General features: G+C 45.3%; 2 protein-coding genes across 2 annotated transcripts in view; one reads left to right on the plus strand and one right to left on the minus strand.

The window, feature by feature from the left end:
- Window positions 1-26,440, minus strand: part of LOC132827255 (melanotransferrin-like) — a 426,978-nt gene that overhangs the window by 93,369 nt on the left and 307,169 nt on the right. The gene's annotated exons all lie outside the window — the stretch shown is intronic.
- On the plus strand, window positions 1,067-25,834 carry LOC132827434 (ovotransferrin-like). The gene is made up of 8 exons (XM_060844122.1): window positions 1,067-1,181; window positions 4,785-4,841; window positions 5,733-5,915; window positions 9,123-9,285; window positions 11,667-11,749; window positions 20,238-20,416; window positions 24,814-25,000; window positions 25,361-25,834. Exons 1-8 carry the CDS (start codon window positions 1,067-1,069, stop codon window positions 25,408-25,410), a joined length of 1,017 nt encoding a protein of 338 aa, XP_060700105.1. The 3' UTR covers window positions 25,411-25,834.

Consider the following 26,440-nt stretch of genomic DNA (forward strand, 5'->3'; position numbering starts at 1 on the left):
CATAACTGTACCCCCAACAAAGGACAGTGTACCAATAACTGTACCCCAACAAAGGACATTGTACCAATAACTGTACCCCAACAAAGGACAGTGCTGCCCATAACTGTACCCCAACAAAGGACATTGCTCTCCATAACTGTACCCGAAGATGATGCAGTAGCCACAGTATTATATCCCATAATCTGCAACACCTTTAGGTGTGAATGGTTGACGTATGGGTGGGAAATTAAGCGCCCTTGTGTTTTTTATGCATAGTTTCTAAATGGAATAACAGATATTACCATTCATTTACATGTAAAAGAAAATAGTAATGCGAAAACAATAAGATAGATGGAGAGAGAATTATTTTTCCCATTGTTACTCATCCATCCAAAAATAAGAAACCTTCCATGAGCTTCTCCCAGAGATTTGAAGTATCTAATTCCACTCATTCAGAAATCCATTTTTATAGAGTCATAGAGACATACAGCACGGAAACAGACCCTTCCGTCCAACTCACCCATGCTGACCTAGTTTCTCAAACTAAACTAGTCCAATTTGCCTATGTTTGGCCCCTATCCCTCTAAACCTTTCCTGTTCATGTACCCATCAAAATGTCTGTTAAATGTTGCAATCTATCACTTCCTGTGGCAGCTCATTCCATGTCCATACAAACCAACCTCTGTGTCACAACATTGTCCCTCAGGACTCTTTTAAATCTTTCCCCTCTCACCTTTAACCTATACTCTCCAGGGTCAGTGACCTGAAATGTTACTATCAGCACATGCTGCCTATTTGCTGAGAATTGATTTCAAAACGTTGAAAAGACATTTGGATAATTCCATGAATAAGAAACGTTTGGAGGGATATGGGCCAGGCACTGCAGCTGGGACTGTTGAGATCATGGATTGGAAGGACTGAAGGGTCAGTTTCTGAGCTGTCTGACTCTATGACTATATGTCTGGTATCTGCAGTATTTTTGCTTTTCCATCAGTGTTCATTTCAAGAGTTGGTTGCTCTTAATAGGAAGAAGAATCTCTCCCAAAGACAGCCTGTAACGTCAGGGCCCAGACTCCCCCGTGAAACAATGAAATTTCGTTTTATTTTGCAGAAGGATGAGGTGGATGCGGCCTCCCTTGATGCATCACATGCTTACATCGCTGGGAACTGCGGCCTTGCTCCTGTGGTGACGGAATATTATGGTAAACAGTCACATCTGTTTGGTATCTTCCTTCATATTGCAAAGAAATGCTGGTGAATATTGTAATAATTGGCTGAGGTGCCCAGTAATGAAGCCTTGCATTGCGTACATGATCAACATTAAATGTTACCAGTTGGATCCGGGCACCAATTACACATTTGTGGTCCAAGATTCCTGGAATGCATCTTTACTTGCAGCTCCAGAAACAGGACAGAAGCATTCCAAGGGAGAGGCACTGAATCCAAAGCAACATGCCATATAGGGTAGGAAAGCTTAGTGTCTGTACGGGTGGAGTTCAGGAACCTGATGGGTATGGTGTCCAGGCTTCCTGGCAGTTGTCAGGATGTAGAGCAGAAAGTAAATCAGGAGATAGATTTGGTATATAAGGAAGGCACTATTACAATAATCATGGCGGAGCTTTCAGCATGCTGGTAGCAGATCCCAAGAAAAGGAATTTGTGGAATATCTATGAGATGGAACGCTTGTGATAGAGCCCACTAGGGAACCCGCAATTCTGCTTTTAGTGATGTGTAATGAGACAGACTTAATTAGGGAGCTCAAGGTGAAGGAATCCCTTGGGACAGTGACTACAATCAGGCAGAATTCACCCCACAGTTTGAGGCTGGAATCAGATTTAACAGTATTGCAGTCAAGTAAAGGTAACTGCAAAGTCATGAGGGAGGGGCTGGTCAGATTGAGAGAGTGTAGCAGGGGGGAAGATGGTGGAGAAGCAGCGGCAAGAGTTGCTGGGAGCAATTTGGGAGGCGCAACAGGAAGTTATCCCAAGGAAGCAAAACCAGACTAAGGGGAGGATGAGGCAACCATGGCTGACAAGGGAAGTCAGGGACAGGATCAAAGCAAAAGAGAACAGCATACAATGTGGTGAAGCTCAGTGGGAAGCCAGAGGTTTGGGAATGAGCAGAGGACAACTCAAAGGGCAATAAGGAGGGAGGGGATGAAATATGACGCTAAGCTAACTAGTAATATAAAAGAAGATTGCAAGTGTTTTTAAGATAGCCACACAGGTAAGGGAGAGGCAAGTGTGGGCATTGGGCCACTGGAGAGTGAGGCTGGAGAAGGAGTAATGAGGAGCAAAGGAATAATGGAGGAACTGTAAAGGTCATTTGCACGAGTTTTCACCGTGAAGAATACCAGCAGCATACCGGAACTTCACAAGAGAGACAGGCAGGAGGCAGAGGTGAGCATAGTGGCTGTCTCACTAAGGAGAAGGTGCTGGGGGAGTTGAAAGGTCTGAACATGGATAAATTACCCAAACCAGATGGACCACTCCCCAGAGTTTTGAAAGAGTTTTGAAGGAGATTGTAGAGGAATTGGTGGTGAACTTCCAGGAGTCACTGGAGTCAGGGAGGGTGCCAGAGAGCTGGAAAATGTTGAATGAAATTCCCCTATTTAAGAGGAGAGGGGGGCAGAAGACAGCAAACTATAGGCCAGTTAACAGGCTCTCTGTTGTTGGTAAGATTTTAGAGTCCATTATTAAGGATGAGATTGTAGGGTATTTGGCATCAAGAGATGTCACACCCGACAAATCTGTTAGAATCCTTTGAGGGGATAATGAGCAAGTTAGACAAAGGAGAGCCAGTGGACATATTCTATTTGGATTTCCAGAAAGCATGTGACAAGGTGCTGCTAAATAAGATGAGAGCCCATGGTATTAGGGGCAGAGCCCATGGTATTAGGGGCTAGGTACTTGTATGAATAGAGTATTGGCTAACTGGCAAAAAGAGAGAGTAGGGATGAAGGATCTTTTTCATAATGGTAGCCGGTGACTAGTGGAGTTCTGCAGGGATCAGTGTTGGAACCACAAAGAATACGTGGAGGGACAGGTACTATTGAGGAAGTGGAGAGGCTGCAGAAGGTCATGGGCAGGTTAGGAAAGTGGGCAAAGAAGCGGCAGATGGAGTACGATGTGTGAGGTTATGCACTTTGATCAGAAGAACAGAGGTGTAGACTATTTTGTAAATGGGGAAAGGCTTTGGAAATCTGAGACACAAAGGGAGTCCCAGTTCAAGATGCTGTTAAGGTTAATACGCAGGTTCAGTTAGAAAGGTAAATGTAATGCTAACATTCATTCCACTAGGGCAAGGGGACAAGAGCAGGGATGTACTGCTGAGGTCGTATCAGGCTTTGGTCAGACTGCAAGTTGAATATTGTGAGCAGTTTTGTGCTCCATATCCAGGGAAGGATGTGCTGGCCTTGGAGGGGGTCATTTTAAAAATCTTGGGAAATGGAGAGATTACAAGCTGGGAAGGAAAAGGTAACTGAAGACTATTAGCATCATCGTTTGGACGTCTGAAACCAGAGGCAATGATGTTAGCAATCTAACGTGGAATTCCAAAAGAGTAGAGATTATGGAATATCGTAACTCAAGGAATGGTTTGAATGAATAGTGTGGATGAATGTAAAGGGGAACTGGACAAGTGGAATTTAAGATGGTTGACTTTGGCGAGGAATGAGAGGTCAGGATGTGATCGCAGCATTAAACGCAGCATGGACTGCCTGTGACAAATGGTCTGTGTTTGTGCTGTATATCGAGTGTAAATTGACTATTAAAGTTGAAAATTGTGCATGCCCTGCCCACACCACCACCTCCACCATCTGAAGGTTAACCTCAAGAGCAGCATGGAGAGGAACCAAGGGAGGAGACCCCAGCGGCGAAAACATACAACACATAGAACAATACAGCACAGAACAGGCCCTTCGGCCCACCATGTTGTGCCGAACATTTGTCCTAGCTTAAGCACCTATCCATGTACCTATCCAATTGCCGCTTAAAGGTCACCAATGATTCTGACTCTGCCACTCCCACAGGCAGCGCATTCCATGCCCCTGACACTCTCTGGGTAAAGAACCTACCCCTGACATCCCCCCTATACCTTCCACCCTTCACCTTAAATTTATGTCCTCTTGTAACACTCTGTTGTACCCAGGGAAAAAGTTTCTGACTGTCTACTCTATCTATTCCTCTGATCATCTTATAAACCTCTATCAAGTCACCCCTCATCCTTCGCCGTTCCAATGAGAAAAGGCCGAGCACTCTCAACCTATTCTCGTACGACCTATTCTCCATTCCAATGTTGTTTTTCATTCTGTTGCCTCTTTGTTAGATGTGAATGATGGGTAAAAAAAACTTTGACTGGGGAATCCATGATGTCGAGGAGCCGGTGTTGGACTGGGGTGGACAAAGTTAAAAATCATAGCTACCCGATGAAGGAGCAGCGCTCCAAAAGCTGGTGTGTCCCAAATAAACCTGTTGGGCTACAACCTGGTGTTGTGTGATTTTTAACTTTGACTGGGGAATGGCAATTGTGGGAGGGAGGTCACATGATGGATCCTTCAGGACTGGGTTCACAGCCTGAATAGCCCAGTGTGCTGAAAAAACATACTCTGCCGCCCCAAAGAATTTCAATACCTCAATGTGGTGCCTATTTAGTGGTGGCCTTTATCATGACACACTCGCCATTTGTAGCACAGGTCAATCAGTGCACTCATGTCATGCACCACACCCAATACCGTGTAAATCATGTGTGTAAATGTCACAGTGATGTGTTACTCAGTGATAGCTTATATCCCTTCTGTGTTTCAGGGGAGAAATGTCCAGAGGCCAGTGGGAAAGATGGAGAGACTCACTTTGAGGCCGAAGGTACGGTGGTCAGGAACAGTTGGGAAAAAGACCTAACATTCTGGAAATCTGAAGTAGATTCAGAAAATGCTGGAAATATTTGGCAGCTCAGGCAGCCTTTATGGAATGAAAGTTAACAGATACAATGAAATGTCATTGGCCTGAAACATTACCCCAGCTGCTGCCTTCTCAGACCTGGGCAGTGCATCCAGTAATTTCTATTTGAGTTTAATGTCTCAGGGTTTGGGTGTAATTTGAAAACCATCTGATTACAATAATGTCAACTCAGTGAGATGGGAGGGGGGGCATTATCTGATCCATTTTATCTCGGAGGCTTTGACTGGGGTGAACAGCCAGAAGCAGTCGGCCCACGAAATAGGCTTCAAATGAAAACAAGTTCATTGAGCCCATGGTGACAGAAAATTGAGGGTGATGAGCGACTCCCTGTGATATGAGGGTCAGTGTGAGTGGTGGGGATTCAATCCTACTTCCTAACTAACCTACTCAGCAATACACATCTCTGCAATAGGTGCAACTTGAACCCAGGCCTCCTGCCTCAAAGGTAGGGATATTACCTGACAGCTTCCAGGAGAACTGTCTTCAAGCTCCACCTGCTGCAGAGGGTGGGTCATACCATCTCTGAACACAGCTTAAAAATGCGTTGCTGGAAAAGCGCAGCAGGTCAGGCAGCCGATTCCTGAAGAAGGGCTGAAACGTCGATTCTCCTGCTCCTTGGATGCTGCCTGACCTGCTGCGCTTTTCCAGCAACACATTTTTATGCTCTGATCCCCAGCATCTGCAGCCCTCACTTTCTCCATCTCTGAACACAGTTGATGTGGAAAATGTCCTCTGTGCACAATGAAGAGCTCTCCATTTACTCACGTGCTGCACCCTGTTATACTCCTGCTGCAGTCCTGCCTCCAGTCTATGCCCTTGCTGTGGTCAAGAAGGCTTCCCGAGGTGAGACCATCTTTAATCTGGCGGGACGGCGAAGCTGCCATGGCCACTTGTACAGCCCAGCAGGCTGGCTTCTCCTGACCAAATACACCATCCGGCCTGACCGAAACCGCACTGACGCCTGCGACATCAATAAGGGTAAGAGAGACCTGGGTGAGGTGGAGATTGAATGTAACCGTTCTTCCATGCAGTATTGCCGGAATTGTCCTGGAGTGTCTCGGAATTGCTCATTAATCTCCAAGAAATTCCAGAAGAAAATTTCTAAAAGTTCTAAAAGCAATATTTTTAATTATACTCGTACAGTTTTGTTCATTGAATTCATGAAACAGTTTGAAGGAGTGACAGGGAAAAGGCTGGGTGGATCAAAAGTCTAAAATCAACAACAGACAGGGTTTTACTGTGGACTTCAACAGGAAGAGCCTGACACCAGGACCAAACGGATGAGTGTGGGAGTGGGGATAACACTTGCTGACACAAAATGCTGGAAATATTTGGAAGCTCAGGCAGCCTTTACGGAATGAAAGTTAACAGATACAATGAAATGGCATTGGCCTGAAACATTACCCCAGCTGCTGCCTTCTCAGACCTGGGCAGTGCATCCAGTAATTTCTATTTGTGTTTAATGTCTCAGGGTTTGGGTGTAATTTGCATTGTTACTGGAAGCAGTTTCCTAGTTAGCCACCTCATTATCCAATCCAGGACAACAGGAGGGATGTGAGTGAAGTTGCCCTACTCAGACACAGCGCCTGCAGGTCACCTGAGATACCTCAGGCCCACGTTCCCATACCGCAATGTGAAACAGCAGGCTACCAAACTGCCTGAGTCATCACAAAGACCCTGCTGCTCACACTGAGTGATGGAGGTGAGGAGTGACACCAGGAATGTGGGCCGTGTCTTGAAATTCACCTCCTTAGCCTTGGAGGTCATTCTGCACTCAGTGGCAACTGGGACTAAGATGATAGTCAGAAGTTCATGGGACAGGTTGGGATATGGAAATCAATCTGATCATGGAACATACTCAAAGGATCAAACGGCCTATTCCTGCTCCTAGTTTGTTCGATTATCCAGGACAGTCTGAACCTTTATCATTGACCAGAAATTGAATTGGCCTCACTGTGCAAACACAGTTGGTACAAGAGTAGATCCAAGGCTAGCAATCCTGCAGCAGGTCACTCACCTCCTAACTCTCTAATGTCTGCCCAACCATCTACAAGGCCCAAGTCAAGGGTGTGATGGAATACTCCCCACTTGCCTGGATGGGGGCAGCTCCAACAATACTCAAGAAGCTTGACACCATCCAGGACAAAGCTTGATTGGCATTATATCATCAAACATCCACTCCCTCCACCACCACTGCTCAGCAGCACACAATCCTTAGACACCATCTTCCAAACCTAGAACTACTTGGATCTAGAAGGACAAGGGCATCAGATACATGGAACAGGACCACCTCCAAGCTCCCCTCCAAGTTATTCACCATCCTGACTTGGAAATATATCACTGTTCCTTCACTGTCACTGGGTCAAATTCCTGGAATTCCCTCCCCAAGGGCATTGTGGGTCACCCTACGGCACCCCCACCTTCTCAATTGGCACTGGAATCGGTAATAAATGCTGGTCGAGCCAGTGATAGCCACATCTTGTTATTGAATAAAAAGTAACAATAATGGACTTGACACAAAGGCAACCTTATTTGAACAGGTTAGTTACACATCTTAGAGCCTGATTTTCACCACAGAGGTAGGGATAGTGAGTCGGCAATTTTCCCAACATTGTAATCTTAACTTCAGCCCCATAGTGCGGGCCATGGGGTTCTTTATTCCACAGATAGGGCAGTGTCTTGGAGTTAGGCCTCCTTATACATGTGTGAGGCCTAAAAATGGAGATGGGGGCTTATAGAGTTATACAGCAATGAAACAGACTCTATGGTCCAACTCGCCCATGCTGACCAAATTTCCTAAACTAAACTAGACTCACTTGCCTGCATTTGGCCGATACCCCTCTAAAGCTTTCCTATTCTTGTACCTATCCAAATACTTTTTGAATGTTGTAACTGTACCTGCGTCTACCACTTTCTCTGGCAGTTCAATCTACAAAGGAACCACTCTCTGTGTGAAAAAGTTACCTTCAGGTCCTTTTTAAATCTTTCACCTATCACCTTAACGATAGTTTTGATATCCCCTGGGGAAAAGATGCTTATTATTCACCTTATCAGTGGCCTTCATGATTTCTTAAACCTCTATAAGGTCAGCCCTCAACCTCTTACATTTATGCCCTTTCACAATCAATTATTTATATTTCTAAAACCACAGACCCTCTACTCTTAAATGTCCCTTATTGTTGAAACTGGAGCAGTTCAGTAACATTCACAGTGACATATGACTGGTTCTGCACAGTGGTCCCCCTAATGCTTACCCCAAAATCCTCTCCCTTATCCATACAATCCTCCCCCAACCAGCTCACCCAATATGTGTTATGAGTAGAACTCACAAATCCCATAATAAGACTTGGTAATATTTGAAAATCTCATGAACATGTCAAAATATACGAACATAACTTGATATCCACTTTTAAAATAATTATTCTACTTAGAAGCTTCTGAAGCTGTGAATATTAACAAGCTGATATTCCATTGGATAATTTTGTGTACTCACCCTGTTGGCAGTTGTTTAGAAAATACCCAAATATTCAAACTGATAGTCTCTGAACAGCTGTGTAAACAAACCCTGCTGAGCAGGATCCACTAATGCTTTTGAAGACAGCCCAAAGCTCAGAATTCTGTCCAGAATTTGAAATAGTCAAGTATTATTTTCACTTTTAAAATCATATTGTCTCAATTGACAGCATGTCAGTATCAGGAGTAATAAACTGGGAAACATATTATTAAATGTGTCACTTACCTTTTCAATAACAACACTGTCATAACTCACTTTAATTGATGCTGCAGTGTTTACTGATGAAGCCTAAAATGTTCAACATAATCTTCTGTCATCCTTTAGACCCTTCTGATCTTCAATCCATGGTTCTCATCTCTCGAAATCCCTACTGACCAGATGAGATTTGGAAAAGCTATTGTTCTGCCTTCCTGAAAATTGCAGGTGTTCTGAAATTGGTGAATTTTCATTTTGAGAATATGGTGTCAACACTTCTGGTTAGCAGTGTGGAGGTTCCTGTACTTGCTGCCTTCCTTCACTGCAGAACAGAACTGGAGATTAGGGTGGGACTTTCAGATCTAGCCCAGCCATCGAGTTTACATTTTTCCCAATGCACTTTGACCCTGCGATGTGACCACAAGTTCTGAATGTTGCACATTAAGTTAGCCTCTTTCTCTGCCTCTGGTTTCTAGCATTTACAAACTATTTCCGCAAAGGCTGTATGCCTGGAATGAATTTTAAAGGGAAGCTTTGTAAAGTCTGCATTGGAAGAGAGCGAGCTGGGATGAAATTATTTAATCAAAGGTGTGCAGCTAACCATGATGAACTTTACTATGGCAATTTGGGCGCCTTGCGGTAAGTGTTGGATTATTATCGGCTGAGAAAGGTTATCTGCTTTTTTTAATTCATCAGGTCTGAGGCACATTGGGATGTGCTGAAATTGTGAAAGGTATTAAATAAGTGAGATATTTAATACTCCTTTTCTGAGTATTCATGTCATGTGATGTCATGTCATTCATGTTATTCATGTCATGTCAGTACTAGGAAGGTCCAAGGCTATATCCTAATCTCAGGTACCACATCAATTTGTGAGTCACTTTTGGACTCAGTGCCACATGTTAGGAAGAAAACGAAAACGTCAGATAGAGTTCCCCATCATTAATCCACCCCCCCTCCCCCCACATCCCACCACCCCACTACTGCCCCACCCTTAAAATGGCCATTTGGAAGGTTCACATACAGTCTTGGCTGTACTAGCTCCCAGTTCCTGAACCCCACTGCTTTAGCTCATCCAGGACTGATTGACAGGCAAGGCTCCAGGCACTCACAGAATCTCAGGCCCAAAGAACTTTGGGAGAGCAGAGAAACTGACAACAAAGATGAGATGGGCTTTCACGGGGATTCTTGAGATGACATTGAATGTTGACAGTGAGTCCAGGATGTGGAAGAAGACATGGGGCATCACAAACAAACCTCAGGGAACGTTAATTGAGAAACCAACATCGAAATGGGATTCAACCTCTCTAATCTGTCCTGTATTCTGCCCTTCAATTAGGTCTTGCCTTTCTGTCACGTGCCCATTTTTTCTTCATGTTACTAGATTTCCTGCCGAATAATCTCAGCCTGGAAGACTCTGTGCCAGCATCCAACCGTCTCTCTGAGCAAGGCCTTATCCAAGTGAAACAGCACTTCCTCATTTTGTTTAAACCTAACAAAGCCTATGGGGACATCGGCATGTATTTAAAGCTGTTTTGAATGTTGACAGAGCCAGCAGATTGGGTTGAGAGAAATGTGTGCAAAGAATACAGTGGACCAGATAGTTAGGAGGACCCCGAAAAGGGTAATCAACCGGAATTCTTCCGAGTTGGAATAAACTTGCTGAGTTATTATTCACAAGTTCTGGGAACATTTTCATCAAATCTACAACTGCCAACTCCATTCCTTTCCTAGTAACAGTCTTGAAATGAAGCCAGTTTCTCAAAAACTTGGTGTGATTTTTGATCCTGGGATGAGCTCATATTTGTGCCATCATTAACATCCCCGATTTCTCCCTGTGTGATATTGACCCAACTGAGTGGAACTGCTGCTGAAAGCCTCATCCATGTTACTGCGAGACATGGCTATTTCTAAGTCCACCTGACTGACCCTCTGTATATCTGAGAATATCTAAACTGTCACTGCCTGTCTTTTAACTCAAAGTAAGTTTTGTTTGCTAATCACACATCTCTGCTTGCGGGCCTACGCTGGGTCTGCTCCAGCTTTCTTTTGATTTTAAATTTCTCTTTCTTATTTTCAAATCCCTCCATAGCCTCCTCCCTCCCTAACTCTGTAACCCCCTCCAGCCCCTACACCCCCTCCCTAACTCTGTCACCTCCTCCAGCCCCTACACCCCCTCCCTAACTCTGTCACCTCCTCCAGCCCCTACACCCCCTCCCTAACTCTGTCACCTCCTCCAGCCTCTACATCCCCTCCCTAACTCTGTAACCCCTCCAGCCCCTACTCTCCTCCTTATCTCTGTCACCTCCTCCAGCCCCTACACCCCCTCCCTATCTCTGTCACCTCCTCCAGCCCCTATACCCCCTCCCTGTCGATGTACCCTCCTCCAGCCTCTACACCCCCTCCCTATCTCTGTAACCCCCTCCATCCCATACACACCCTCCCTAAATCTGTCACCTCCTCCAACCCCTACACCCCCTCCCTATCCCTGTCACCTCCTTCAGCCCTGCACCCGCTCCCTAACTCTGTCATCTCCTCCAGCCCCTACACCCCCTCCCTAACTCTGTCATCTCCTCCAGTCCTTACACCCCCCTCCCTCTCTCTGTAACCCCCTCCAGCCTCATTACCTTCTCAAATTTGACCTTCTCAAATTCTGGCAACTTACGCATTCGCCATTTTAGTTTAGCGATAGACATCCCATCAATTGCCTGGGCTGAAAGTCCCTGGAATACCCTCCCTACACCTCTCTGCTCCTCCTCCACTCCTCCTTCCTCCTTTCAAATACTTCTGAAAGCTCACTTTTCCCAAGTGTTGAACCATCTGACTTACTCTTTCCTGAAGCCGTTCAGTGCCTTCACCTCCTTTTATAATGCCGTGTGCTGCCTTGGTGCATTTCATTCTGTTGAAGATGTAACTTATCTTCTCGATACTTTGTCAGGATTAAATAATGTATTTGTATTCCTGAAACTCCAGAGTAAAATGATTGCTATTGATTTGTGACATGTGTGCTGCTTTTCCAGGTGTTTAGTTGGGAATCCCAATGGGAAGAGCTTTGGAGATGTTGCCTTCCTTGAACACCATAACTTAATGGAAAACATAGAGAGTGAGTTTGTGACATTTTGATATGGATTGTGTGCACGTCATGTTCTATATTCACGGTGAATTGGTTAGAAATCAGTGAAGATTCGTGATCCGATAGTCATGGTGTGGCAAGACCTGATTGGGCCAAAATTAACAATATCGAACTCTGAGAAATGAAATTTTCTCCTTGTGTCATCTTCCCCAGTGCCAAATATTATAGTTTGGTATGTGCTGCCTGAAAGGGCGATGGAAGAAAGTTAAATGAGAGCCTTCAAAAGAAAAAAAACTTAAGTGCAATGGACCAGACCGAACCCCCTTCAAATATAACAAGCAAATCGACTAAACCCGAATCTTTATTTAAAGACAAGCATAAGGTACTGTGTTCCAGATATAATTCAATTAGTTACACTATGCAGCTTTAAGCACTGTATTCTTACCCTCTTGTTAAAATACAAACAATAGCGCGAAAAGTCGAAATAAGTTAAGTGGAAAACTTAACAGTCCATGTGGCAAAATTCCAGGAGTGTGTCCCAGTGAGACATAATGAATGATGATATATTTCAGAATGATATGTGACCTGGAGGAGCATTTGCCAGGTATTGGTATATTTGTGCATCTGAAGCCTTTGTTCTTCCAGGTGGTGAAGCTCCCAATTTTTGAACTTTCTGTTGAGCACCTTGTTTGATCTGCACAAGATACCCACATCGTTTGTTCCCATAAGTCAATTTTTAATAGAGAAAGGATTAATGGTTATGAACTGCAAGCCAGAAAGTGGAGTCAGGATCTACTTAATAGGATAGCATACTTAAAGGGCCAAATGGCCTAATCCTACTTCCAAGTGTGATGTCCCTTCTGTTGTCAGTGACAGTGAACGTTGAAGGTGATGCATGTGGTGCCAATCAAGCAATGTCTCGGATGGTATCAAACCGTTTGAATGCTGTTAGAGCTGTACTCATCCAGGCCACATGGAGAATACTCTGTCATACTCCTGACCTATGACTTGTGGTTGGTCAACAGGCTATCAGAAGAATCAGGAGTTGATATATTTAATTAAAATTCCCAGCCTTTGACCTGCTCTTGTAGCCACGGTATTTATTTGGCTGGTCCAGTTTAATCTCTGGACAATGATAATGCCAGGATGTTGATAGGAAGATTCAGCCATGATAATGCCATTAGGATGAGGGTTAGATACGCCCTAGGAGATGGTAATTGCCCAGAACCCATGTGACATAAATAGTGCTTTCCACTTATTGGCTCAAAATTTGATAGTGATGTTCACATCTTGCTGACAATGAACATGGAGTGCTTCAGTACCTGGGGAGTCATGAATTGTGCTGAACATTGTACAGTCATCAGTGAACATCCCCATGTCTGACCTTCTGATGGAGGGAAGGTCATTGATGAAGCAGCTGAAGATAGTTGGGCCTAGGACAATACCCTGAGGACCTCCTGCAGAGATGTCCTGGAGCTGAGATGACTGACCCTCCAACATCAACAAGCATTTTCTTCAGTTTTGGATATGACTACCCAATCTTTCTCCTTTATTTTGGATTGCCCTCAGTTTTGCAAGGACCCGTTGATTCAGCTCTCAGTTAATTGTAGCTTTGTAGTCAAGGGCAGTGACTGTCACCTGACTTCTGGAATAATGGAGGGAATGATGTGATCAGGAATTGAGTGACCCTGGAAAAACCTAGACTGGGGATTGGTGAAGAGCATGGACAAGGGCTGCATGATTGCACTGTTGATGACACAATCTATCACTGTGATGATGACTAAGCTTGATGAGGTGGAATTTGTCTGGATTGGATTTATCCTGTCTCTTGTGCACAGGATACACCCAGGGGATGATCCACATTTCCAAGTAGGTGCCTGTCAAGTGGAGTTGTAGCTGTACTACAACAGTTTGGCTAGTGGGGTGGCTAGTTCTGGAACACAGCACATTAGTCTTTTTTAGATTAGATTCCCCTACAGCCCACCAAATCCTCACTGACCCTCCGAAGAGTAACCCACCCAGACCCATTTCCCTCTGACTAATGCACCTAGCACTACGGGCAATTTAGCATGGCCAATTCACCCTAATCTGCACATCTTTGGACCATGGGAGGGAACTGGAGCACCCAGAGGAAACCCAGGCAGACATGGGGAGAATGTGTAAACTCCACACAGACAGTCACCCGAGGCTGGAATCGAACCTGGGTTCCTGACGCTGTGAGGTAGCAGTGCTAACCACTGAGCCACCGTGCTTATCAGGTTCTACAGCCTGTGAATCAAATTCCTGAAAATTGGCATTTGTACTTCTCTGCTGAGAAACAGGAAGATGATAAAATTAAGATGCCTGAGATTGGGGATAGAAAATGGCTTCACAGACAGAAAACAAACATTAGGAATAAATGTTTTTTTCCGAATGACAGGCTGTGATTAGAGAGGTACTGCAGGGATCAGTACGACCGCCCCATCTATTCACAACACGTAAATAATTTAAATGACAGCATTAAATGTAATACCTCCAAATTTGCAGATCTCACAAAGCAGGGATGGGAGGGTGAGCTGTGAGGAGGATGCAGAGAGGGTTGCAGTGTGATCTCCAGCATCTGCAGACCTCACTTTTTACTCTGCAGTGTGATTTGGACAGGTTGAGGGAGTGGCAGATGCAGCATCATGCGGGTAAAGGTTATCCACTTGGTTAACAAAAATGGGAGAGGCGGATTATGATTTGAGTGGCCGTAAATTGTGTGAGGGGAATGTACAATGGGACCTGTGTGTCCTCGTGTACCAGTCACTGAGGGTGCACAGGCGCAGCAGGCAGTGAAGAAGGCAAACTGCGTAGTGTGTGCAGTTCAGGTCTCCTTATCTGAGAACAGATGTGCTGGTGATGGAGGGAGTGCAGCGATTGCTGGGGTGGTAGGATTGACATAGATTGAGTTGGTGAGGAAGAATGAGGGGTGGAATTTCATAGAAACCTATAAAATTCCAATAGGATTATACATTGCAGATGCAAGGAAGGGTGTTCCTGATATGGGAGGGTCCAGAACCAGGAGTCATAATTTAAGGATCAGGTATGAAGAGAATTTTTTTTTAACCCAGACAGTGGTGAGCCCATGGAGTGTTCACTCCTGCTGAAAAACATTGTGTTTTCAAAAGGGAGGTAGATATGGCCCTTGTGGCTAAAGGGATCAAGGGATATGGGAGGGGGAGGGGAGGGGGAGAGGACAGGATTAGGGTGTTGATCTCGAAGATCAGCAGTAATCATAACAAATTGGACAAAGTCTTTTCCCTGGAATGGGGGAATCCCAGAACTAGAGGGCACAGGTTTACGGTGAGAGGGGAAAGATATAAAAGAGACCTAAGGGGCAACTTTTTCACACAGAGGGTGGTACGTGTATGGAATGAGCTGCCAGAGGATGTGGTGGAGGCTGGTACAATTGTGACTTTTTTTTAATAGATATTTTTATTGAAAATTTCACATATTTTTACAAGTTTACAAATAAAAAATACCCCCAAGTATAAACATTGATATACAATTAAGTCTTAAATAAATAATAACCAAAATTTATCAAACAGAAAAAAAGAGATACCAAGAGAAAAATAAACTCAACTAACTATTAATCTCACCTACAACTAACCAGAGTGTATAATTAAGTCTCTTACATTATTCAGGGGAAATAAAAAAATGACAAATAACACAGAAATTGGATAGTGAGATACATGCTCGGAATATGTTAACATCAAACCGTAACAAAACCGGTATTCGTACGGGATTCCTCTCCCAAGGGGCCCCAAACCAGCCAGATTCACCACCTCAATTAAATAAAAGCCCTTGTTAGGATGGCCGAAATATCTGTATTTGTGTAATTCAAGAAGGGCTGCCATATTTTATGGAATAATTTGGTCTTTTGGTGCACCATATTTGTAAGGAAGTCAGGGGAAATACATTCCATGATTATCCTGTGCCAATTCGAAAGCCCAGGGGGGGCCCTCAGCCACCCAGTTTACCACAATATTTTTCCTTGTACAGAAAGAGAGAATAGAAAATAATCTCTTCCCGTGCATATCCAGGGAGGGTAAACTGGAAAAGCCCAAATGGAGAGATACTGGATCCACTCTAATTTCCATTCCTAAGATTTCTGTCAGAGCGCTTGCTACTTTAGTCCAATATCTACGGATCTTATGACCGGTCCATAAGCAATGTACAAGAGTGCCCACCTCTATTTTACATTTGGGACACATTGGAGATGCTCCTGTCTTAAACTGTGTCTGGTGCTATATGGGCTCTATGAAGTATCTTCAACTGAATGGTCTGAGTTCTGTTGCAGATGGAGATTTTTCTGGCATTTTCCCAAATGTCATTCCACATCTCTATAGGGATTTCCAGTCCCAAATCCTGATCCCATGTTTTAAGCAAATTGTCCATATCTCCTGATACTTCATCATGTAATAAATGATAAATAGTGCTGACCGAAGATACCCCCATTGGACATAACACACTACGTTCTCTATCTGATTTATAAAGACTATCTAATAGCATAGTCGTCTTCTGTATGGAATCTTGAATTTGGAAGTATCAAAAGAAATCACCATTAGGTAATCCAAATTACTGCTGCAGCTGTTCAGAAGACATCAGGACCCCTTCCTTAAACAGATCCCCTAAACAGGAGATACCCCTGGATCTCCAGAGTTTGAATGTGGCATCTGTAAGGCCCGGTTGAAACCCCCATGCTCCCACTATCTGAGCATGGGGGGATGTTTTATGTGAGTTGCCCTCATTTTGCCGCATTATATTCCAAGCTTTAATTGTGTTTAGTATTATAGGGTTTTTATAGTGATCTGTAATGATTTTCCTCTTGTCTGAAAATAAGAGGTTAATAAGTGGGTATTTTACTTGAGAAGCCTCGATGTCCAGCCAGGTTGATTGCGGATCAGACAAGACCCAATCAGCTATGTAACTTAGTAGGGAACTTAACTGATATTTCCTAAAATCTGGGAAATCCAATCCTCCCCTTGCCTGTGGAAGCTGTAGCTTCTTCAGCTTAATGAGGGGCCGTCTATGATTCCGGCAGCATCACCGGGAACATTCTCATAGGGTATAGGAGACGGGGCAGGACATTCATTTTAATTAGTGCTATTGTGCCCAGCCAGGTCTCCCCATCGCTGGAGGTCCTGCCTTATCCTCTCCAGCAAATGCACAAAGTTAGCCTTGTATAACTGACCAAATACTGGGGTAATAAAAATGCCTAAATACAAGAAACCCTCCAGGGACCACCGAAAGGGAAAGTGGGATCCATCCAATAGGTGGGATACACTAGCAAGGCCGCCCATTGGCATAGCCTCCGATTTTGAAAAATTAATTTTATAGCCTGAAAATGCACTAAATGTATTAATAATAACTTGGATTAAGCGAGGTACGGACATCAGAGGATTACTGAGGAATAGAAGAACATCATCTGCATAAAGGGTAATTTTATGTTTACCTGTACCAATCCTCGGGGCCGTTATATTGGGATCAGCCCGTACAGCTTCTGCTAGTGGTTCAATTATTAGCGTAAATAACAATGGCGAGAGAGGACATCCCTGACGGCAGCCCCTACCCACACTGACGCTATCCGAACCTAATCTATTGGTAATCACAACTGCTTTGGGATCGTTATACAGTGTTGAGACCCATTTGGTAAACACCTGTCCAATGCCAAACGTTTCCAATGCATAAAACAGGTATGACCATTCAACCCTGTCAAATGCCTTTTCTGCATCTAATTAGACTACTACTCCTGGTATCCTTCCCTGATGGCAGGCTTGAATCACAATCAAAACCCTTCTAACATTATTGGATGATCTACAGTCCTTAATAAACTCTGTCTGATCCTCCTTTATGATGTGTGGCAATACCCTTTCTAGCCTCAATGGCTAACGTTTTAGAAAGAATTTTAAAATCTACATTTAGCAAGGATATTGGTCTGTATGACGCACAATCTTCTGGGTCCTTTCCTTTTTTGAGAATAAGGGAGATATCGCCTCTTTCAGCGAAGGCGGGAGACAGCCCTGACTACATGCATAGTTATACATGTCCATAAGTGGACCAGCCAATATTCCTGTAAATTCTTCATAGAATTCAGCTTGAAAGCCATCTGGGCTCGGTGCCTTACCACTCTGAAGTTGCCTGATTGCATCAAGTATTTCTTGTTAAGGGAACATTCAGGACTGATACCTGTTCCGGAGTTAGGTCTGGAAAGGCCAAATTTTTTAAAAATGACTACATCCTCCTAGCCCTGTCTGTACAATCCTGCGATTTATATAAATCAGAATAAAATTTTCTAAAGATTGCATTAATCCTTTTATGATCATGAGTCAGAATACCCGTACTTTCCTTGATAGACGTGATAGTTTGAGGGGCCTTTTTCTCCTTTGCAAGAAATGCTAAGTATCTACCCGGTTTATCGCCAAATTCATATAGTCTTTGTTTTGCAAATAATATTTCCCTCTGAGCTGTTTGGGTAAGCGTGGCGTTTAGAGCTGTCCTAAGGGCTGTAATCCTTTGTAATTTGATAGTAGAAGGTCTATCAGAGTATGTTGTTTCAGCTGCTTTTAAGCGAGCTTCAAGCAGACGCTGGTGTTCTCCCTTCAATTTTTTCTGGGTCGCTGAGTAGGAGATGATCAAACCTCGCTTTGATGGTCTCCCACATCATTGATGGGTTGCTAGCCATACCTAAATTATACACGCACCCTTCATGGTTAAACCGTAGTATCCAGAGCTTTTGGACCAGAGCTGGGGAAAAGTCGTGGAATAACATGATCTTGGATCCTTTATAGATCATGGCTTGGGGATCTTTCCCAAGATTTCTGGAAGCTTCTAAGAGTATCTGCCTCTCCTTATAGCTCTGCAGCTGGAACAGGACCGGGCGTGGGCACTGGTTTGAGCCGGGCCCGTGTACTGCAACCCGGTAGGTCCATCCCACCCTTACCTGGCCTGATCCAGCCTCCAGATTTAACAGCTGTGGAAGCCACCGTTCGAGGAATGCTGTAAGCTGGCCTTCCTCTTCCCGTTCGGGAAGGCCCAGCAAACGAATATTTTTTCGATGGCCTCGATTCTCGAGGTCGTTGATGTGATTCTCTCAGGTCTGGACTCGCTGTTTGAGAGTCCGGACTCAGCTACGGCCGATACTGCTATGGTCTCGGAGGTCGCGGGCTTTAGCTCTGCCCCTCCAACTCAGCACTCAATTTTCTCGATGTCTCGGTCATGCTTTTGTAGCGCGGCCGAGAGTGAGTCCCATTGGCTCCGGGGCTCTTCGATGAAGAAGTTGATCTTCACGTCAGGTTTGGAGATGATTTCCACAAGGCTTGTTACTGTAGGTAAGTCTCCCTGGACGGCTGTGGACACCTCAGCTGCAGCTGGAGAGGGTGGGGGAGGGGGCTCTCTTCTCTTTAGTCATTTTTACAGGAGACTAGACTGTTTAAATTTAATACTAAGTAATTAATTACTTTAAGTAAAAACTATGTTAAATGATTTGGTGAGTGTGGTGGGGGTGGGTGACCCACTTTGCCCAAGTCTTGGGAGGAGCACTGTAGACTCAGACTTGCTGGGTCGCCGCCATCTTGGATTCCCCCAATTGCAACATTTAAAAGGTACTTGAATGGGTATATGAATGGGAAGGGTTTGGAGGGATACGGTCAGGTGCTGGTAGGTGGGACTAGATTGGGTTGGGATATCTGGTCGGCATGGACGGGTTGGACTGAAGGGGCCTCTATTCCTGATGAAGGGCTTTTGCCTGAAACGCCGATTTTCCTGCTTCCCGGATGCTGCCTGACCTGCTGTGCTTTTCCAGCACCACGCTCAATCTCCAGCATCTGCAGTCCTTGTTTTTACCGGGTTGGAGTGAAGGGTCTGTTTCCCTGTTGTACACCTCTACGACTCTAAATGATGTGTAGGGGCCGAATGTCCTACTCCTGTTCTCATCTTCTATGTCTCTATGTGTGCAACTGAACCGGGTTACTTTTGGTGGGTCAGTCCTGCTGGTGGGACAGGGTAGTCAGGAAAGGTGATGAAGGGATGTTGGCTGGAGAGAATGATTTTGGAGGGTTCAGGTTATTGCTTTACCAATGGGACAACTCCCCCAAATTTCACCACAACTTCCCAGGTGTCATTAGAAGGACGACAAAGGATGAACTGAGCATGGCATTATTATTATTATTATTAGTCATTTCTAATATTTGACTTTGCTCTCGTGTTTTGATCTGAATGAACTGTTTGCCAGACCACCTTAGAGGGATAAAGTTGGGCTTAACTACATTGGTGTAGGTCAGGAGTCACCCGGTGGCCAGATTAGATAAGGACAACAGGTTTCATGTCCTACAGGACATCAGTAAACTGACATGGCAGGCAGCATGAAGTGGATTGGTTAATGTGTTCACAAGAAATTGCACACCGATTTACAACACTTTAATGTTTTCTGAGATCTTGAAAGGAAACCGTATCAACTGAAAACACTCACGAGCTCCACTGACTATCCCTTGTGCAGGTCTGAGTGAATGGGCTGACGGTTGGAGTCCTGACCACTTTGAGTTGCTGTGTCCGGGTGGTGAACGTGCTCCAGTCACTGAGTGGGAGAGGTGCAACCTGGGCTCCATCCCTCCGAACATCGTGATGACCAGGTCGGTCATTGCCACCAAAATCTACGACTTCCTGATGAAATCACAGGTCGGTGCCTTTTTCAGGGGTGTGTATTACTCACGCAGCGTTGTGAAGAAAAGAACTAGGCTCATATTGGAAAGGTTCGAATCAAAAATATCAAAGGGGCCCAACTGATAGTGGACACCAAGGGGCAGGGAGATATGTAGAAATCACAGCACACCTCACCCTAGTGCAGAAACATGTAACTTCATTCCTTGATTTCCTTATGCCGGCTTCTCCTCTTTGTCCCCACCTTGTCTCCAATGACTTGCTCAGCACAAACTGAGAAATTGCTGTTTGACTCACCCCTGTGGATCAGGAGCTGCTCCAGACCAGCAGATGGGATACAGCAAGGACAAGGTTTCTGCTTCGAGTGGAATCAAATTCTAACTGCAGCTCACTCTCAGCCACAATGCTATCACCAGGGCCCCATATCCTGAAATAGATGGAATAAATCTCCACAAGGAAAAGATAAGGCAATTCCAAAGGTGCAACTTAATAACAATGTGTCATTTTCAAGCTGAGGCTGAGCTAATACTTTCGTCCCCCCAGAAAGAAACTAAAGAACAGACAGAGGGAGTGCTGCATTTCAATAAACATGGCTAAACTGAGACACTACCTGCCCACTCAGTAATGTTAAAGCTCTGCTAGACACATGGCAGGGTTGAAAGATGAGAACAAAATTCCATGAACCAAATTCCAATAGAAAACGCTGGAAATACCGCCATACCCAAGGCCTGACCATGGGTACGTTGAGTTTTTCTAGTATTTTCCATTCCTGTTGCATGAACATATTTTTGTTCCTGTGAGCAGTGTACCATGTTCAGATCTTCCTTGGTCAGCAAAGCAAGTGGGTGGGATCTGACTGCACAGCAGATTTCCAAGCATCCAAAAATGCCGACAGAACTCAAATGTTGACAATTGACCAGGGCCCCACGAGTTATTCCTGGATGGATAATCCCATCACCGGGAACCTTCAGGTTTTGCAGTAATTTATGGAATGCCTTCAATCCCTCAGCCCATTGAGTCCACACCCACCCTCTGAAGAGTATCCCACCCAGACCCACCCCACTACCCTAACTCCATATTTCCCATGGCTTATTCACCAAGCCTGCACATCCCTGGACACTATGGACAATTTCCAAGGAGCAGGAAAATTGACATTTTGGACAAAAGCCCCTGAAACGTCAATCTTTCTGCTCCCCGGATGCTGTCTGACCTGCTGTGCTTTTCCAGCACCACTCTAATCAACATTTTGATTTCCAGCATCTACAGTTCTCACTTTTTGCCTACTATGGGCAATTTTGCATGGCCAATTCACCTAACCTGCGCATCTTTGGACTGTGGGAGGAAACCGGGGCACCCGGAGGAAACCCAGACATACACAGGGAGAATGTGCAAACTCCACACACAGTGGCCTGAATGTGGAATCGAACCTGGATCCCTGGCACTGTGAAGTAGCAGTGCTCACCACTGAGCCATACCATAATTCATACCATAAAGGTCCTGGGAGCAGTCAGCTCACCAATGGTCTATGTATGAGTCTGCTGGTGGAACTATGGCAGTCACAGCGTCAAAGGATTATTATGGTGTAGAAGGTGGCCATTCAGCCCATCATGTTAACACTGACTCTCCAATTGAGCCATTCTCCTGCCTTTTGCCTACGTCCTTGCACATGGTTTGTATCCTTGCCCTCTTGAATATCTCACTTGAAGCCCCCCACTACTACACTACCCCACAGGGCATTCTAGAATCGAACCATTTGCCATCTGAAAACCTTATTTGTTGGCACATCACTTTCAATCCATGCCCTTTAGTTTTCTACACTTTTGCGAGCAGGAACAGCTTCTCCCTATGTACTCTGTACAGACCCCTCATGGTTTTGAAGACTTCTATCAAGTCTCCTCCAACCTTTCCGTCTCCGAGAAAAATTCCAATTTCTCCAACCCACCTTCGTAGCTGAAGTAGTTCATTTGCGGACCCATTAGCCAGGAATTGACCAGTCACCTTTGGTATTCTAGCAGCAGCTAAACCCAGGCCTTTGGAGAGCTTTCTGAGGCCCTTTGAGGAAGGGGTGCTCACAGCATCTTGGATAACTGGAAATTCTTCACTGGTGGATTCCTCTGCGAGTTTGTTTCGAGATTCGGAGAAGTCACCTACGAAGATCGGGGAATGGGTTCACAAGACCACATCGAATTGACCAAACCAAAATCTCTTGATGAGTCAGGGAGAGGAAAACAGGAGTGAGGTTAACACGAGAAGATGTGCCTGTTAAAGCTGAGTGCTCAGACTCACTGATAGCCCTCAGTGGGTATATTGCAAGTCAACATCGACATTTCGGGCAAAAGCCTTTCATCAGGAATAATATTGCCTGATATTGCTTTTGCCCGAAACGTCGATTTCGCTGCACTTTGGATGCTGCCTGAACTGCTGTGCTCTTCCAGCACCACTGATCCAGAATCTGGTTTCCAGCATCTGCAGTCATTGTTTTTACCATATTGCAAGTCATTCTGTTGTTAAGAGCCGTCCTGATTACAGCTCCACTAGATGGCCTATTCTGTTCTCCCATTTAAAGACAATGTTTCATAGAATTATGCAGGTTGTTCTGCTTTAAACACTGCAGTTGCATTCCTCAGCAACTTCATGCTAGAGAAAATGGCGCTGTGGAAACTGCAATAGAAAATCACGCTGTATACAATCACTAATAGGAAATCACTATCCCACTTCAGTAGAAAGTTTGCATTATCCAAATAACGTCCATAATTTGTCATTTGCATTAAAGTCAATTTGTAAAGGTGAAATGCACATTCTCGCAGAATGATCTGCATCTGCTTCCTGAAAAAATGTGTGTGCAAAACATTTAACAGAGTGTGTTCTTAAAATCTCAGTGAATTTCCCGTGGAGTTTCAGTGGATCGGGGAATATGACGGGAGACTCAGTGAAAGGCAGCACTGTTCCCTCTGTGCTGCACAGAGCAGATTGACCCTGAGATGGGCCTTTACGTTAGCACTGAGAGGAATTAAGAATTATAGTACTCCAGGCTTGAAGCCCCTTGGAACTCTTGAGTCGTAAGGCATCACTCGGAAATCAGGGGTAGGATACTTCATGAGAATAACACTGAAGAAGATGATAGGCTTGAGGTAAATGGTAGGAAATCTTTTGCTGTAACGTACAGACCCTGTGGGCACCATGCTGTGTACAGACCCTGTGGGCACCATGCTGTGTACAGAGACTGTGGGCACCGTGCTGTGTACACAGTCTGTGGGCACCATGCTGTGTACAGACCCTGTGGGCACCATGCTGTGTACAGAGTCTGTGGGCACCATGCTGTGTACAGAGACTGTGGGCACCGTGCTGTGTACACAGTCTGTGGGCACCATGCTGTGTACAGACCCTGTGGGCACCATGCTGTGTACAGAGTCTGTGGGCACCATGCTGTGTACAGAGACTGTGGGCACCGTGCTGTGTACAGACCCTGTGGGCACCATGCTGTGTACAGAGTCTGTGGGCACCGTGCTGTGTACAGAGCCTGTGGGCACCATGCTGTGTACAGAGTCTGTGGGCACCGTGCTGTGTACAGACTCTGTGGGCACCGTGCTGTGTACAGAGACTGTGGGCACCGTGCTGTGTACAGAGTCTGTGGGCACCATGCTGTGGACAGAGCCCGTGGGCACCATGCTGCATACAGAGACTGTGGGCACCATGCTGTGTACAGAGACTGTGGGCACCATGCTGCATACAGAGACTGTGGGCACCATGCTGTGTACAGAGTCTGTGGGCACCGTGCTGTGTACCGAGACTGTGGGCACCATGCTGTGTACAGAGTCTGTGGGCACCGTGCTGTGTACAGACCCTGTGGGCACCATGCTGTGTACAGAGTCTGTGGGCACCATGCTGTGTACAGAGTCTGTGGGCACCGTGCTGTGTACAGAGACTGTGGGCACCACGCTGTGTACAGAGCCTGTGGGCACCATGCTGTGTACAGAGCCTGTGGGCACCATGCTGCGTACAGAGTCTGTGGGCGCCATGCTCAGTACAGAGACTGTGGGCACCATGCTGTGTACAGAGACTGTGGGCACCATGCTGCGTACAGAGACTGTGGGCACCATGCTGCGTACAGAGACTGTGGGCACCATGCTGTGTACAGAGTCTGTGGGCGCCATGCTCAGTACAGAGACTGTGGGCACCATGCTGTGTACAGAGACTGTGGGCACCATGCTGCGTACAGAGACTGTGGGCACCATGCTGCGTACAGAGCCCGTGGGCACCATGCTGTGTACAGAGACTGTGGGCACCATGCTGTGTACAGAGACTGTGGGCACCACGCTGTGTACAGAGCCCGTGGGCACCATGCTGGCCTAGTGTATTACATTAATTCTTCCCCTCTTGGTACATGACTCCATGGTCTACTTTCCAATTAACAGGAGCATTTTGGGGTGAGCTCAGACGCGCAGTTTCAGCTTTTCCAGTCCGGTAAATACGGGGAAAAGAACCTGCTTTTCAAAGACTCCACCCAATGCTTGGCTCATGCCACCCACCTTGACTACATGAGCATCTTGGGTGAAGAATTCTCTAATGTGGCAGGATCCGTCTTCAGTTGCACAGAATCAGGTAATCCTTTCCCTTATCTCGATGCATACATGGCAATATAGGAAGTGCCGAGCTGAAAATGTGTTGCTGGAAAAGCGCAGCAGGTCAGGCAGCATCCAAGGAGCAGGAGATTCGACGTTTTGGGCATGAGCCCTTCCTCAGGAATGAGGAAAGTGTGTCCAGCAGGCTAAGATAAAAGATAGGGAGGAGGGACGTGGGGAATGCGATAGGTGGAAGGAGGTCAAGGTGAGGGTGATAGGCCGGAGTGGGGGTAGGGGGCGGAGAGGTCAGGAAGAAGATTGCAGGTTAGGAAGGAAGTGCAGCAAACATTACAGCATTGAGAAAATCTCATTGTGAATTTCTGTACTCGTTGTTCAACAGAAATCCTTGAATTCTGCTCACAGAACGCCTGCAGTACTTCACAAGTCTGAAACTCCAACCGACTCTGACACCCTGACGACACGGAGTGATGCAGATTGTAACCTTCCCTCTAGAATTAGCTTCCTCCCTACACACAATTTAACACATTGGGAAAACTGCTAAATCAGCTTCTTCTGTGTCATTTTTAAAGTATTTTTTTCAATCAACCTGTTCAGTTTGGACTTGAACTGAGACCTTCTAGACCGGGGTACGGGCACTACCACTGTACCAGAAGAGCCTTCAGTGCTGTCTGAGGTGCATGTGTTCAGGCTTGGGCAGTGATTTTGACAGTGAACAATAACGATGGTCCCTGGCAGCTGCCTGAGCAGTTTCAGTGTTCAGTGAGTCTGGCCCTGGAATTAAACCAATCCTCAAAACCAAGCTGATACCCACATTTTGTCAAGACAGCAGGGCAGGAATCCACCCAGAAATGTTCTGCTAAATACAAATGAAATCAATGTCAAATTAAAAAAATGTTAACTGTGTTTCATGAAACCCATTCGAACAGAATCGTGTCTCTATTCACTGATCCCACAGTTTGGGGAGATAGCAGTCATGATTTGGAGATACCAGTGTTGGACTGGGGTGTACAAAGTTAAAAATCACACAACACCAGGTTATAGTCCAACAGGTTTAATTGGAAGCACACTCGCTTTCAGAGCGACGCTCCTTCACCTGATGAAGGAATGTGAAAGCTAGTGTGCTTCCAATTAAACCTGTTGGACTATAACCTGGTGTTGTGTGATTTTTAACTTTGGGGAGATAGTGTTACAGTTCATCTCTAACCTGTGTATCACTTACCTATGGTCTGATACATGTTCACAGCAGTCCATCCCATCGGGGAATGTGAGAAGGAAGCCCATCCACACAGGCCACTTTGTCCTGTTCCAGGGATTATTTGGAATGATTATGTTTCAGCTGATGTTGCTGAGCTCTGCCCTGTATAGGACACAGAATCAGCTGAAGAACCAGGCTGCTGCTTGCATTTACAGAGCTCCTCACACTGTTGACTCAATTTCTCGAGCTTGTGATAAACCAAGG

The sequence above is a fragment of the Hemiscyllium ocellatum genome, chromosome 24, assembly GCF_020745735.1.
Source record: "Hemiscyllium ocellatum isolate sHemOce1 chromosome 24, sHemOce1.pat.X.cur, whole genome shotgun sequence".
Taxonomy (NCBI): Eukaryota; Metazoa; Chordata; class Chondrichthyes; order Orectolobiformes; family Hemiscylliidae; genus Hemiscyllium; species Hemiscyllium ocellatum.